The 16796-nt window shown below is 44.9% G+C and overlaps 1 protein-coding gene across 1 annotated transcript; it reads left to right on the top strand.

Moving 5' to 3' along the window:
* Positions 1-10069: 10069 nt before the first annotated feature.
* LOC127342399 (uncharacterized) lies at positions 10070-16540 on the top strand. The gene is made up of 7 exons (XM_051368347.2): positions 10070-10292; positions 10383-10450; positions 11187-11367; positions 11812-12507; positions 12794-15616; positions 15953-16013; positions 16196-16540. Exons 1-7 carry the CDS (start codon positions 10148-10150, stop codon positions 16296-16298), a joined length of 4077 nt encoding a protein of 1358 aa, XP_051224307.1. The 5' UTR covers positions 10070-10147; the 3' UTR covers positions 16299-16540.
* The last annotated feature ends 256 nt before the right edge of the window (positions 16541-16796 follow it).

Raw genomic sequence — 16796 nt, 5'->3', positions numbered from 1 at the left:
GTTTACAACCATTTCATTCTGGGAATTGCCAAAACCTTGAAGTTATTAAAAGCGAAAGGAAAGAAGCCGAAGACATTTGAGTTTTGTTCATTTGGGCTTGCAGTAAGTGTATTTACTTTTTCATTGATTCATTTTTGCATATTTAGTCTATTTCTTTTTATCTGATTTTTTTGGTTTGTTCTTTTTTATATTGTTGTTTATGAAGGTGCAATATCTACATTGCCTTGATTTTGGAGCTCTCATTGTTGGTAGTGGAGTTCCTAGAGCAATTTGTGTGTGTGTGTGGGGGGGGGGGTGACATGTAGAATACTCTGAGCGGACCGCAGAGACTAAAGATGTTTTGGTCAGAGAGGGATGAGAACTGATATTCCATGCGTCTAAATATATGTTGTCTGTGTCTTTTAATTCACCAATTTGTACATTAATATTACCCTTTTTCTTTCTCATATAAAATTCTTTATTCTGCTTCTCATTTTTTTCATAGAACATTCAGGAGCAACATGGATGGCATGAACCGTGGCACACATTTTGAGCCTATGTCCACGCAAGTAAATCATTCTTTTCATGATAAATTTTGCATGACTTTGGCTGGAAAGTTATTATGTTTTTTCATATGTTATTTTGTTGTCAATCACTTATATTTCAGTTGATAGCATCTTCTTCATTCTTCTTTTGACCTTTTTCTCTTTCGTGTTTTTATATATCACCCACGGACAATAGATGGTATCTTCGAAACTATTCAGAGTTTGGCGTCATCTCAATGTGGCAACATCAACATGTTGGACATTTTATCTCACAATCTTCTACAATTTCTATCAAATGCACGGCCTTTGTACAAGAGCATCAACCCCATCCCTTCAGACATTGGTCGTCTATGTACTGACTTTGACTTTTGCCATCTTTTCTTTATCTTTTTTGTGCGCTGCTTTTTTTTCATGTACATATGTTTATTTGCATTTCAACTCACTCTATGTGCATATACTCCTATTGGTCCCAGAACTAACTTTGTTGTTTAAAACTCCAACATGACAGACAATTACTTATTATCTTGCATACCATCTCTTTTCTTTAGAATTTGTTTTCATTACACTTTTGTTGAGTTTGTCTCTTTGTATTTTTTCTATTTTGAATGCAGCACCACAAATGCAACCTGTAGCTAAGGTCAAGTCAAGATTAACATGTAGCTGGTCTGTGCCAATCTGATTTGATATCTCCCATTGTTCGTATGAATTTGTCACCTTCTCCTACCGACAAGGTTAGTGATTGATGCTGTTTAATGTAGGTTTCCATTTTTCATTTTACCTCTTTTTAATTTTTCTCACATTTTCCGACTCCTTTCCTTTTGTGTTTCACTTAGGATTGTATGAAAGTACCAAGGACCAATGCAATGTAGAATATGCTATCGAAATCATCAAATGGAAGCAAACAAGCTCCAATCCCTCTTGGCGACACTACACCCAAAGTCACTAAACACAACCCCTTAAAATAAACTAGATAGGTCCGGTAAACTGAAGATAAACTACACTAGCAAGTCTTGTAGACGTTTCCTTTACACCATTTTAGCAGTGATTTTTAAGATTCAATTAAACCTAGGTCTTCTGGGGAAAAAGCTTATCATAATACAATCCGTAATCCGGATTGAAGGTATTACCTTGTCATTGGCTCCTCCTTCATCCACGTCACCTCAATTGCCACATCAAGGAGAAACACACTTGCTTATAATAAAAAGGGGAAAGTAAATATCCTATAATCATGTTTGTCTCCTCTTCGTCTCCTCGGCCGTTTCATTTTCCCTCCTCTGGGATCTCCACGCTCTCCTATTCCTGACGTCTTCCTCTCCTCCACTATCTCCGGCATGAATATATGTGCATAATATGGTGAAGTCGAGCAGTCATTTGTGCCTTTAAATACTTGGTTAACCCGTTGTTCCCATCGTCCTGCACCAGAGTTCGACCTCCTCATTCTTATATTCTCGCTCTCTCTTCCCCAACTTCTCCATCACATCGACAGAGCTCCCGACCGAGTTGGTCTTTGTTTGATGCTTCAGACGAGATGGCATAGCGAGGCTAGGGGCGGCGGTAATAAAGGTCTAGACGGTAATGGTGATGTAGACATATGGTGTCAGAAGGAACCAGAGTTTTTCTCCACAAATTAGAAAATGGGGAAATCCTACACCCCGTATCAAGCGAGATGGAACTGAAGGGAAAAAATATTCTGAAATTAGTGGTCTCATATTTTGAGTTGTTCATGACTTTAGATTTTGCGGGGTATTCCATCCTCATGAAAGAGATACGACCGCCCAAATTTCCTGATTTGTGCAGGCAATAGATCCAACTCTCATGCCCTGAGCAATTGGCAGCGTCGGCTCTGACGTCTACGCTCTGGCCTCGCTCAGTCCCCCAACTCAGCTACTCTTGCCGGTACATGATTTTTCCTCTCTTATTACAGTCTACACTACATCAACCACATTTTGATATGGATGAGTGCATTTTTTCCTCATTACACCTGCAGTATATCCAGATTATTACTATAGCTCTAATTTAGCTAGACACCGGCTCACCTTTTATTTATTAATTTGGGATTCTTCCTATTAGTTTAGCTTCTCATGTCCCAGGATATAGAGATTACTAATTTAAGAATTTTGTGCAGAGATAGAGCCGGCAAATTAATCATGCAACCACTGAAACAAACGGGCAACATTCCCTGCAATTGGTCCTTGGTTTTACTTTATGTAACTACAATCACCTTAAACTGTGAACCGTGTTCGCATAAAAAATTTAAATGCGGTGGTACAAGAAATGTATATATCTATGGTACTCCTTACGGTTTTGTTTAGCCTATTGGTGCTTTTCTTAAGTTGACCTCTTAGGGCTCCTTTGATTCATAGAATAGGAAAATCATAGGAATAGGAAAAACATATGATTGAGATGTCATGACTAGTTGAAATATTATAGGAAGATAAGTTGCGTTTGATTGTTGCACTACAAAATTCTTATAGGATTAGTTACTATAAGATATGTTCATATGGATCACACAACTGGTGTAGAAAAACATTTCATAAGATCTAAATCCTACATAATTTCTACATAAATCCTATGAATCAAAGAAACCCTTAACCAGAGATCCCCAACTAATCATTTCTTGTATAAATTATGTATGCTTCTTAATTGATTGTGTTCAACATATATATTGGAGTCTTTGGATTCCCTCTTTCAGGAGTAAGGCCGATAAATGCCACAAGATCAACATATGTGGTGTGCTGCAATGTATAGTTCCCTTTAGAATAAGAAAGACGGGGCACGATGTGTCAAGATACATGAGGAAGAAAAACTGAAAAAGGCATGGATGTTGTATTCAACTTTTGGATGGCGATTTGCACAAAAATAACCCTTTTGTCAAACTATAGCACAGACTGACCCTCCGGCGAAACTATTTCACGGATCTAACCCTTTTGTGTGGCGCCCCCCTCACGGGCGCCACACATGCCCATGTGGCGCCCCTGGCCCTGGCGCCACACACCCATCCGACGTGGCCCGTCGACGCTGAGCTGGTGACCCCGATCCGACGTGGCAGCACGAGTGGCGCCGCTCTCGCCGGCGCCACACTTTGAAAGTGTGGCGCCCGTGGCAAGGGCGCCACACATTCACTTAAGTTTGGGCCGCGCGCGCGCCCCCAGCCCGACCCTTCTTCTTTCTCCTCCCTCTGTTCTTCTTCTCTCCTCAAAGGCGCCCGGTTTTCTCTCTCCCCCTCTCTCCCCCCCACCAAATCAACCACCAAATCATCAGATCTGTCCGTGGAGATCGTTCCCAACTCGTTGCTTGAGGTAATCTCCTCCATTTCCCCTCTTTTCATCCATTGATTTTGTGTATTTGCTCCAATGTATATGTGAAACCCTAGATGTGGATTTGGTTGATTTGAGGGTGGAGATGGATTTGGTTGGATGTTAGGGTTGTTGAAGTAGAAGAAATGGTAGTGTGCTAGTTTGTATGGGTACATTATGTTGATTATGGTAACTAATGAACGCATGTGTGTATGTGTTCCCATTATGCTAGGGGGATGGAAAGAATTGTTCATGTTCATCATGTGGAGAAGGATGCTTTCTTGAAGGGAAACATAGAGCCGGACCCGGAAGAGGTTGACTTGGTGTTTGACGTTAGCCCTAGCTTTGCGGAGGTGGTAGCACAAGTTAGGGTTGAGTTGAATTGGAATGAGCCAAATGATGGTGTTGAGCTAGAGGGAAGGCATAATGTGGGGTTTGGAATGCACACCCGTTGGAAGATAATGCGTATCAACTCCGAGCAACGATGGTCCATTTACAAGGAGACGGTGGCCGGGTCACAAGATAAGGCGTTGGAGTTGTTTGCAACCAAGACGGTTGAGGCTCGTATCGAGCTTGACCTTAACCGGCCCTCCTCCCCCGTTCGAGAGAGGACTCCTCCACCCATGAGCCAAGAAGAGGCCACCCAATCTCCCATTGTCCAATCTCCCATTGCCCAACAAGCTCCGTTGGATAATGAGTATGATGAGCATGACGATGGTGATGATGGTTTCGAGATGAATTGCAACAATATCGGTGATTTGGATAAATATTGGACGCAAGAGGAGATGGACCACTCCATTCCTTATTCCCGATGCTATGCGTCGGACTCGGATGATGATGGACCCGAAGAGGAGGTTGACGAGGATGGCTTCACGGCTAAGGAAGCCGAAAGAGCCGAGATCTTCAAGAAGGTAACCGGACGGGATATCCGGTACCATTGTTCCGTGATGTTAGTCTTGCGGATGGAGCCGTGGTTGATGGTGGCAAAAGTTTACTTCTTGGAGCTAGGCCACAATCCAAGAGAGATGTGGATGGTAGGACGGCTATGATCTCTAAAGGGCTAACGTTTGATACATTCTTGGAATTGAAGATATGGTTGAAGGAGTTCTCCATTAAGCATCATCGCCCTTACATCGTTGTTCACTCGGACTTGAAGAAGCGGTACACGCTAAAATGTGTGGATAAAAGGTGCCCATGGGTTGTCCGTGCACGACCTTTCAAAAAAGGGCCCTCTTGGCACATAACAAGTTGTGTAGCCACTCACATGTGCCGGGCCCAAGCTTGATGGCAAGGATGCACAGCCGACCACCGTCAACTCACATCCGAGTTCATTGCATACAAGCTCTCGCGGAGATCTCATCACTTCCTATCATGAGCATTAGGTCCGTGCAAGATACGGTCAAATCCACCTTTGCATACGACGTCAAGTACGGGAAGGCATGGAAGGCCAAACAAGCCGCATTCAAGATGTTGTACGGTGATTGGGAGGAAGCATACAACCGTATCCCTAGGTTGTTGTTAGCGATGGCCGCAACTAACCCGGGCATGGTGCATGTGGTGGAGCCTTCCGCAACCAAAATGACTTTGCATGATGGTAAAAGAGTGAGGGTATTTCACCGTGCATTTTGGTCCTTCGAGCAATGCACGAGGGCATTCGAACATTGTAGGCCCGTCATAGCCGTGGATGGTACCTTCTTGACCGGTCGTACAAGGGCACACTATTGGTGGCAATAGCAAGTGATGCGAGCAACCGTTTAGTACCATTGGCTTTTGCATTGGTAGAGATTGAGAACAATGATAATCGGCAATGGTTTTTCCATATATTGAGGACGAGGGTCATACCACCCTCAAAGGAAGTGTGTGTCATCTCCGATCGTCATCAAGGAATTCTCAATGCGGTGGAGGTTGCAATTCCGGGCATGCTCCCTTGCATCACCGATGGTGCATGAGGCATTTTTGTGCAAACTTCTACCGGCATGCAAGAGCAAAGAGTTGTCGACCTCCTTCAAGATTGTTGCCTCGCTTACTTCGAGCGCCGCTTCGCAAACCTATACAACGGCTTGTCAAGCACAAAGACCTCAACGCGGGTGGTCAAGAGTTTCTTCATAGACACCTCATATTTAACTCAAAGTGGGCAAGAGCTTATGATGAGGATGGGAGGAGATATGGCCAAATGACAAGCAACATGGCCGAGTGCTTCAACAATGTGTTGAAGGGTGTCCGTGCATTGCCCGTGACGGCAATCATTCAATACACATTCGAGAAGTTGAATGTCTATTTCCGAACTACACCGATGAAACGAGAGAAGGAAATAGCTAGGAATTGCGAGTTCCCTACGAAGGTTGAAGAGTTCATGGAATTTCAAAGTAGGAAGGCGGACTCCCAAACGGCTACATGCTATGACAATGTTGAATGGGTTTACCAAGTGAATGAGCCGGGAGGCACCACACAAGGTGGTGTCCAACACGGAGGCCGGGCTTTCCGTGTGTCCCTAAAGACATGTGAATGCACATGTAGGAGGCCCTCTTTGCTTCATTTGGCTTGCTCCCACTTGCTCACAGCGGCACGCACTAGACGTGTCGACTACAATAACCCGCTCACCGTTCGGGAGTCCGAGTTCTCAATCGAAGCCACAAAGAGGACATGGGCTCCAAGGTTTTCTCCTTACTTGGATCAATCACAATGGCCGGAGTATCATGGAGTGCAAGTTTGGCCAGATCCAGAATGGAAGGTTGTGAAACGTGGAAGAAGAAAGACAAAGAGGTATCACGGAGATATGGATAGATGGGGTCATTCGGGAAACAAGTTATTCCAAGAGGCTCGCGAGCCAACTAATTGTGGATCATGCAATAGTAAGGGCCACAATAAAAGGAAGTGCACATCCGGCACAAAATCAAAGGGCAATGATGCTAGCACAAGTCAAGCATCAAGTAGCCAACAAGCTTCAAATCAACCTCGAAGCCAACAAACGCCAAGCCAACAAGCTCCTAGCCAACAAGCTCCAAGCCAACCGCGTCAAACTCCTCCAAGCCAAACGCGTCAACCTCCTCCAAGCCAACAAGCTCCAAGTACACAAGCCCAACGGCAACAACCTCCTCCAAGCCAACAAGCTCCAAGCACACAAGCCCAACGCCAACAAGCTCCAAGCACACAAGCCCAACGCCAACAAACCCCAAGCACACAAGCCCAACGGCAACAACCTCCAAGCACACAAGCCCAACGACAACAAGCTCCTACGCAACAAGCTCCAAGGCAACAAGCCTCAAGGCATCAACCACAATGGCGACAAGCTCCAAGGCAACAAAGGATTCACGTAGGGCTTAATAGAGGTGGCCGTCGCGGTGCTAGTATGCTACGATACCTAGCGGGGCCTTATCCGTATGTGTCTCCAAGTTACTAATTGCATTGTACTTTGGTTTTTCATATTCTATGACTAACTTTGGTTTTTCAATTTGGTTTACAGGTATGGCAACTCAACCCACCAAGGGGAAGGGAGCATGGGAGGGCAATGAGAAGGAGGAGTCCGCTTGGGAGGAGGCGGTAAGGACGGTGCGGAAGAAGGAGAAGGAAGAACTAGAGAGGAAGAGGCGGGAGGAGATAGCTAAGAAGAAGGAGGAAGATGAGCGTATGCAAAAACAGTATGACGAATACATATTGTTCCACAAGAGGAGGAATGCCAAGCTGAAGGCCGAACGGGACCGCGAGGCACGGATAAAATTCCTGAGGAGCTGCCAACTTGAGCAAATTGCGAGGGAGAGGGCCAATAGGATGCACCTAGAGGAGGTGGCTAGGGAGGCTGAACGCATCAAGGAGGAGAGAGCTCAAGCGGAAGCTGCGAAGACGGAGGAGCGCCACCACTTCTTCGATTCGGTCGTTCAGTTGGCTCGTGACTTAAGGGAGAAGGAAGAATTGGCTGAAGAAGCTAAGAAGAAGAAGGCAAGGGGGGAGGGAGCCTTTGCGACGCAGTGATGTCCCTTTGGCTATGTTCTTGTTGTCGAACCTTTATGTTGTGTGAACCTTGATCTTCTCGAACCTTCGTGTCGTTGAACCTTATTGTAATTGAAACCTTGATGTCGTCGAACCTTATTTGTCATTTGAACCATTATGCTGTGTCAATGTGTGGTACATATTCAGTGCAATCTTCTTGTTGTCAAAACTGCTGGAATATGGTAGGATTTTTCATGGTTTTAACACAAGTCAATGTGTGGCGCCCTTCCCACTGGCGCCACACATGCTAGTGTGGCGCCCGTGGCATCGGCGCCACACATGCCAACTTATATGAACTACTGGGTCGAAAACATCCAGGGGCTCCGGACGATAAGTCCTTAGCCGTTTTGGCGACCCTCTTTGTGTGGCGCCCTTCCCACTGGCGCCACACATGCTAGTGTGGCGCCCGTGGCATCGGGCGCCACACAAAGAGCCTCGCCAAAACGGCTAAGTCCCAGGACGATTTGTCTTACGGTATGTTTTGGGCAATTAGACATGCATGTGTGGCGCCGATGCCACGGGCGCCACACTGTGCAATGTGGCGCCAGTGGGAAGGGCGCCACACATTGACATGTGTTAAAACCATGAAAAATCCTACCATATTCCAACAAAACTGTCATCATGTCAGAAGCTATGTCATACACACATCATATCAACAGCCATTTTGTACACACATCATGGACATAACATCATCATACCTAACATCGTAGCACATAGTTTCATACAATTTAAGATAGCATTCAAACAACACGAAGCAACGAACATAGAGTTGACAACACTCGACGATCTAACTATCGGTGTCGGAGCCGGATTCGCCGGTGTGGGGGTAGTGCACACGGCGGGCGGTGTCGTCGAACACCTTGACGATCATCTCGCCGTCCCCCTCGTACAGAAGGTGAGCTGGCAGCCGGGCTCGAGGTGGAGGTCACGGGCGAACTTGTCCCACCCCGTGTGCAAGTACATCTTGCCCTGCCCATCGAACAGTACCTCCACGGACCCGGCGGCGAAGTTGCGGCTAGCCTCCCGTGGCCGCAAGTGCGCCGGCTCGTGGCCGTCGACGAACTCGGCGAACTTGTCCGGTAGCCGCTTGATGCCGAGTGGGTCGTCGTCGATGCGGAGGAGGAACTCGAAGCAGCGTTCCTCATGCGAAGACGAGGAGGATGCAGGTGACGGTGACCGTGGGGCCCTTGCTGCTCCACCGCGGCGGCCCCTTCCCCCGGCCCGGGGCGCCCAGACCGCGGCGGCCCCTTCCCCGTCCACCGGGACCGGCCATCCTACATGTTTACATTTTTGAACCATATTACGATCCATTCCACTAACAAATATGAGTTACTCCATCACAAATACTAGGCATACATGTGGGTTCATACACATACATACACATACATACATAGAGTTCATACACATACATGTGAAATTTCATATGTAGATTTCTACAAATCTATGGTTCAAACACATGCATACATGAGGCTACCATCTCCAACACAAACAATACAATATAGAGTGCACAAAAGAAAAAAAACATGTCTAGGGTTCATGTCCAAATCTAGCCCGATCTATGAAATTAGTGGATGAATGGAGAAGATTTGAAGGAGATTACCTTGACAAATGGATGGGGAACGATCTCCACGGACAGATCTGACGATTTGGTGGTGGATTTGGTGGGGGGAGAGGGAGGAGAGAGAGAACCGGAGTGGGAGGGAGGAGAAGAGAAGAGAAAGAAAGAAAGAAGAAGGGTCGGGCTGGGGGCGCGCGCGCGGCCCAAACTTAAGTGAATGTGTGGCGCCCTTGCCACTCGTGCTGCCACGTCGGATCGGGGTCACCAGCTCAGCGTCGACGGGCCACGTCGGATGGGTGTGTGGCGCCAGGGCCAGGGGCGCCACATGGGCATGTGTGGCGCCCGTGAGGGGGGCGCCACACAAAAGGGTTAGATCCGTGAAATAGTTTCGCCGGAGGGTCAGTCTGTGCTATAGTTTGACAAAAGGGTTATTTTTGTGCAAATCGCCCTTTTGGATAACTCCGTGTAAAAATATATAAGAATATCGATGAGTACTCTATTTTTTTTATATGTTTAGTTCAGTCGTGGTTGGATTTCTTCTGTGATTACAAAATATTTCAGAACCATCTGTTCAAAAGTTAAACTCCATAGTTCACATTGAACCTGCAATGCTATGACTTTGCACTGCAACGTGCTAGGTATCATCTTGTTCCTTAAAAATTTCACAGCTTTCACGGCGAAACATTCCAAATATAGTCGGCGAAACCCAAAACGCATTCTCGAAATACGCCGCTCCGTCCTTCTCTCCTCCCCTCTCCACTGGCGGCCGCCGCAACCCAGCAATGTCCGCCTCCTCGCCACCGCCGCCACCGCCACAGCCGCTCCCCTCCGGCGGAGGCGCTCCCGTAACCCTCTTCCTCGACACGGACCTCGGCACCCACCTCGCCCTGAACGTCGCCGCGGACTCCACTATCCGCGGCCTCAAGAGTACGCCTTTCTTCGCCTCCTCCCCTCCTCTGATACCAGCAGTGATAAAAGCCTTATCCGACGCTCGTTTTTTTCCTTGCCTCCGCGCAGCGCAAGTGGCCGTGGAGCACGCAACCGCCTTCCCCGACCTCGGCACCGTCTCCGTCAAGTCCTTTCAGGTTCTGAATCATGCATTTGGCTGTCTTCATATTCCTACAAGATTTTTTTGTCTGAATGTAATAAGCTCCTCATGGCCGCTTTGATCCTCCGTGTAGTCCAAAATGGAGTTTTCCTTGTGCGTGGATGCTCCATTGTAGGCTTTGTCCAGTGTTTCGCTAGGTTTAGGAAAAGTGACTCTTTAGCCCGTGGCCCGTGGGTACGTCCTTCACTGAATTCATCTGTAGTAATTAACTGAGTGCATAGTGCCACGGAATCCCTCAACTGTCCATAAACCTTGCCATCAGGACCGTGTGAATTAGTACAATTTGGTGCAGTTACGTTTGATTTGCCAGTGATTTTGTGGAAGCTACCAAACTTGGTTTGCTGTTTACCCAAATTTCTGTTGGATTTTTCAAAGTCACATTTCAACCTATATGGTACTTGAAACGCCTGATGAAGTTTACCAAACAGTTCTTGTTTTGTTTGATGACGTGAGTACGTCCTTCACTGAATTCATCTGTACTAATTAACTGAGTAGATGGTGAATTGAATCTTACCAAGTTAACTGAATATATACATTAATTGTGATTATTGAAAGATGTTTATCTTGAGTCTGATGGTTGGCGCAATCACTTCCCCTTCATGGTTCTGGATTGAATAACATGCTGTTTCGGAACTCCATACAGTTAGCATGTACAATCTGGAGACCTTGGAGAGGGCAGTGCCAGTTTCTAAACGTGTTGTTATTTCTGCCAGGTGCTACGGAAGGGTGCAATGTATCACCTCTCTGATTCGATGGTAGTGAGGAGTGCATTTGCCAAGGTGAAGGCTGGGTACTTTCTGCATGTCAAGATGGCAGCAGCGGAGGCGGGCACGCACCACTGCAGAGATGAGGACAGAGGGAAATCAAGTGATAAGCTTCCTCCAGTGCTTGAAGGTATTGAATTACCATAAACTGTCGCATTTGAATCGTATTAATTATCAAATCAAGCAAACATTGGTACTGTGCTGTAATTTTCTTATTGTTGGATCAAGTTTTAGTACCACTAATATACTTATTAGGTAAGGTTAGCTATTCACTTGTATTGATCATTGAGTTTTTTGTCTGAAGCAAATCTGTGTATCAAATCTCTTGCATCAAAGATCAACTGAAAGTTGTTTCAGTTCAAACTACGATTTTTTAGACATTCTCAAGTCAAGAATTTGCTTTCTCATGTCATAGGATTAAACTCTTTTCAATATGCACGTAATTTTTTTGAATTCCTGTTCCTCACAGTTCTCTTGACTCTTGAGGCACATGGTCAAACCTGCTAATGATGTTGATCTCCCTTGTTGTTTACTTCGTGGTATTTTAAATTTGATAGTTCTTGTGTCTTTTCAGGTGGTGAAGATCCTGCAGTTAATGTTAGTGCACATGATGTGCATCCATCATTCTCGTCACAACGGAATATAGAAAGAAATAGCACAGCAGTATGCCTGGCGATAGATGGACCAACAATTTCTGTTCCAGCTATTGACAATTCAGAGAAGCAACACAGGGATCAAACTGAAGGGGTTTATGTTGATTCAACATCTGTGGCAAACATCAATGGTTTAACAAATCAAAGTAATGTGACCCTGTCTGGAAAGGAGGTACATGCAAGAGAGGAAGACCTTCTGCATAGTGTTGGAGACCGTGAACAAGGTTTTGATTCCGGTGACAAGCAAATGGGGACAAGGGAGGAAATATTGGGAGAGCTTGATGCATTGGATGATCTCTCTCAAGAAAAGGACCGCAAAAAGGCTAGAGTGGCTGGTTCTTTTGACACATCAGCTGTTGATCCTATTAGAGAAACTAATGATTCTACGACCAGAGATGTGGAAACTAACACTAATTCTCGTGGGATGCTTTCAAACACTTCTTTTCAGCAGGAAGTGGATGGAAACGTAAAAGAGGATTCAGTCCAACTAGAAAATCCAATCATTCCTGAGAAGAATAAGAAAAGGAAAAAGAGTAAGTTAGTCACTTCCAAAGATGTTTCTGCTCGAGAAATGACAGAACCATCAACTGGAGCAGTGGAGCAATCAAAAGCCATAGGTACTAATACCCCTGGATTCTTGTACAATACAATATTATTTTTATCTACTGTTGTTAGTTTGGAACTTAGCTCATGCGAGTGGGGCATCTTCTTTTTGATTGAATTTGGTCATGAAGATTTCAAGAATATTCTAGATTTTATAAAGTATGTGTTTCGTGTTGAAACTATGCCTTTGGTCCATGTTCTGGATGAATGCAATTTCTTGTTTCTCTAGCTAGCCATGCATTTGAAAGTCTATTTCTATTGCTTGGTACCGAATAATTATTTTCCTTTTTCATCACTCAGGTGATGCTGCATCTAACGTCAAAATGACCAGCAGAGACAAAACAAAGGTAATACCAGCTGACATGCTTCTTTCGCCATCAGAACTAAATAGTGGAAGCCAAGTGACCAAGCATGTTCAATTGGGGACTGATGCTCAGGCAGCTAGTGATCTAGCTGCTGACCAAAGCAATATCGGTCTTTCCACATGCAAAGTTGTACCTGGTGAAGAAAAATCTGCTGAAGGAACCAATGATGGGGATCGTGATGAAAGCGCAATTGACGCAAGCAACACGGAGAAAGGCAAAAGCAAGGATGTCTTGGAGGCACTAGATAATATTTCTCAAGAGAAAAACTGCAAGAAATCAAAGAAGGCTAGCTCTCTTGGCCTAACCTCCATGGATACTGCGGAAGCAAAAGACCAGTGTGGGTATGGTGAGAAAGCAGGCAAATCAGATATTATTTCTACTCAGCAGGAGATTGTAAATGACCCTGACAAGCGACAGATTGCAAGCAATCTGAAACAAGGGCATTTTAATGTAACAGAAAATCCAAATGATGTAAAGCGGAAGAAAAAGAGAAGACATCGCCCGGAGTCTTCAAATGATGATCCTACTCAAGATGCGGCAAACTCATCTGGATTCTTTATGAATAACTCAACACAGGACACCAGTACCTGCTGTCTAGATGCAAAGCAGATAACACTAGGCAATATAGGAGAGGAAACAGCTGATGAAAAAGATCAATGCAGGCGCGAGAAGGTGGCCGAACCAGTTATAGTTTCTACTCAGGGTGCGAGTGTAAATGACCCAAGCAATGTGCAGCAAGGAAATTCTGATGTAAGAAAGAATTCAAATGGTGATGGGAAGAGAAAAAAGAAGCAAAAACGCCACTTGGAGTCTTCAAAGGATGATCCTACTCAAGATGTGACAAAACCGTCTGGATTGATTACACCAGGCACTATAGGAGAAGCAACAGTTGGTGACTGCAGGAAGGTTGATGGAACTGTGGATGTAGCAACAACAAATGTGATTAATGAGGTGTTGGCAGATTTAAGATGCACAAACAACTTAAGTACAGTTTTGGATGGAGATCTGTCAATGGAACAAAGTAAAGGTGGTGCAAGTGAATCATTGCCCTCATCAGCTATTCAATCTGATCCCCGCATCAGCTCACCTAGTCATAAGTCTAAATCAACTGTACTTGACCCGTCTCATTCTTCTGGTGGTCTACCTGATGAAAAAATCAGTGATGTTAAGGATGTTTTGACTGAGAATACAGTAGTGCCAGCTAATGGCAGAAGCAAATCCACTAAGCGTCAGAGAAATAAGCTTTCCTTAAAGCATGTTCCTACTGATAGTGGTAAAGCTATTCAGGCTTTGGGTGAGCAAGTTAGACATGTTCCTGCAGAGGACTTTAAAGGAGATAATTGTACGAAAGCCGAATTGTTTCAAGGAGCTTCTGCAGTCGGTGCTCCTGCAGGTACTGGTCAAATAGTTCAGAAGAAAAGTAAAAGGTCTTCTAAGACTCAGCCTCGTAAAATAGAGGAAGTTAATAATTCCACACATGGACATGAGAATCAGTTCGCGAACGATAGCCAGAACAAACACGTAACTGATATTGACGGGACCCATAATATTGAAAAGACAGCAGGAGCTCCAACAGAATCACCTGTAGTCCATAAAGATGACACAAGTGTCACGCATGACAAGCCTAATGCTCGAAAGGGAAGGAAGAAATCTTCCACGATTGAACTTCAGAGTCAGGATACCAACGTGGAACATGATTCTGATGCAAATTTCATGAACTCCAGGGCTCAACAGGGAGCAGTTATTCCTGAAGGTTCTTCTGATGCTGTTGAACCAAATGATTATGTAGCGGTTCATCCTGGTAATGACAAAATCAATTTCCTTGACCATTTTAGCCCCATTGCGACGAATGACCCATCTGATTCTACAAAAAACATTGACGAAACTATAAGGGAAGTAAAGGGCAAAAAGAAAAGCAAAAGAAAAGCAGATACACAGTCTCAACATGCTGGTAGTATTGAACCAAATGATCTGCCAGAGTCTGATGTTCATAGAGATAAAACTAGCTTAGCTGATCATTTTGGTACTGGAAATGTGAGTGTGCCTTCTGTTATAGCAGAAAACATGAACAAAGAATATGGTAATGTGAAGAAAACCAAGGGGAAAAAGAAGAGCAAAACAAAACTGGATTTGCTCAAACCCGAGTCTCTAAATCTAATGGGTGGTAACCAGGAAACTGATAATTGTACACATGATTTGATGCCTTCTGATGCGCAGAAGGGAAGAATGGAGAACGATAAAGGTATTCAGAATGGTAGTATGCTGCAACAGGAGACAGAAGATGCTACACCTGATAGCACGCGTGAAAAGAAGTCCCACCAAAGCATGTTTAGTGCTGATAATCAGACTAATTTGCCCATTGAGAAGGATCATGCACGCATTAGCAAAGAACAGAGGAACTCTACTTCTCAGGCAAAGTGTCACGCCAAGAGTAGAAAACATGATGGGTCTATTGATGGAAGGACAAGTACAAATCCTACCGATGTAGGCAACCCTGTTCAGAGCTTTCCGGTGCGCCCGCAAGTATCTAATGAAAGCGCTTACGGCACACCATCTGTTGACCAGTTTAGAGTAGCAGTTCGGAAAGTCCCAAGAAAAAGGTATGAACAGGTCAATTACAAATCCAAAAAGGATATTAGTAAGAGAGGCACTGGCTCAATTTTCGGTGACACCATAAGTGAAAGCTCTGATGAAGTATTGAACACCATGAGTCAAAAGGCTGCCATGGAAAATTCATCATCCACATCTGCGGGCTCAGGTAGGAACATGTATTAGTATTACCCTACATGGAATAGGTATTGGCTGGCCAACTTACTCTCTAGATTGCATTTGCACTTGGTTATGCATTCATTTACTTGAAGTCTTGAATTAAAACAACTGTTTCTTTTTCTCGCTTCTGATTTGTTATGTTCTATATCTGTCAGACAAATTAATAAGTAAAATGAAAAGGCGGTTAAAGCTTGACATCAATAGAAATAGACAAATTAATAAGTAATAGTAACTAATAAGAGTATGCACACGAACTGCTTTCTGACATTGCATCTTATACGCTCGTCCACCTATGTAAATTGACTAACTGATGTGCATTTGACAGGCATTTCATCTGCAGCCTGGGATGGAATTGACGCACCTGATGACGAGGACATTGTATCATTGTAAGTTCCCGAATTTATAGAAGGAAACTTGTTTAACATTGTAACATAAGTGGTCAGGTGTAAATGTTGCATGCTACGTGTTTATCTTGTGTAGAGAGGATAGTAGATTAACATCAGATATATAGTAGCGTGTGTGAGTTGACCTTGCTGACACCTGAGTTGCCTTCATCCCATTGGTTCAGATCCCAGAAGAGTGACATCCACTCCATCCTCCGAGGCTCCACTAGCTACAAGAAGGCGAGGCTAAAACCAACTGAGCTGTTGGACGACACCGAGGAGGCCTGATAGCCAGCCACCTATCTGAATGAATGAAACCTGATGCTTGCCTGGACTCAAGTCGTTGGAGCTGAATGAATGAACCTGAATACCTGTTGCCTTTATGCTGCGTGCTTCACGCAATTTTCCAACGTTTGTGCATTGTGGATTATCACGTTAAAACTACAGTGCACAGCTCCAGCTGTATTCTCTGCCTGTGATTTTTTTGGGTTGGCGACAGTCCTAAAACATTTATTAGCTTCTTATCTTTACCGTGGCTGCCTTTAACAATTGGTTTTGTATTGTCGGCTGAGGATTAATCTCCAACAGCATCGAGAAACCGGAGGCCTCCGTAGCCTGTGTGGCCTCCGCGGCCATCCGCGTTGCTGGTTTCCTGGCGCATGCTGGCTTGGTCCTCCAAGAAGAGAAGGATCCCATGTCACCGCGGTTGACCTAAACGCTACTGCTATCCTGGCGCACGCCGGCCGCGTCATCCGAGAAGAGGAGTCCGTCTCGTGCTGGTCGAGC

This window comes from Lolium perenne, chromosome 3 (assembly GCF_019359855.2).
Source record: "Lolium perenne isolate Kyuss_39 chromosome 3, Kyuss_2.0, whole genome shotgun sequence".
NCBI lineage: Eukaryota > Viridiplantae > Streptophyta > Magnoliopsida > Poales > Poaceae > Lolium > Lolium perenne.
The sequence above is the reverse complement of the archived record's forward strand: the minus strand, read 5'-3'. Positions and strand labels throughout refer to the sequence as shown.

Bases quoted from the DNA above. Each gene is read 5' to 3' on its own strand.
- LOC127342399 (XM_051368347.2), top strand. From the start codon at position 10,148: ATGTCCGCCTCCTCGCCACCGCCGCCACCGCCACAGCCGCTCCCCTCC. The intron at 11,368-11,811 runs GTATTGAATTAC...GTGTCTTTTCAG, and splicing joins GCTTCCTCCAGTGCTTGAAG to GTGGTGAAGATCCTGCAGTT. The intron at 16,014-16,195 runs GTAAGTTCCCGA...CCATTGGTTCAG, and splicing joins GACGAGGACATTGTATCATT to ATCCCAGAAGAGTGACATCC.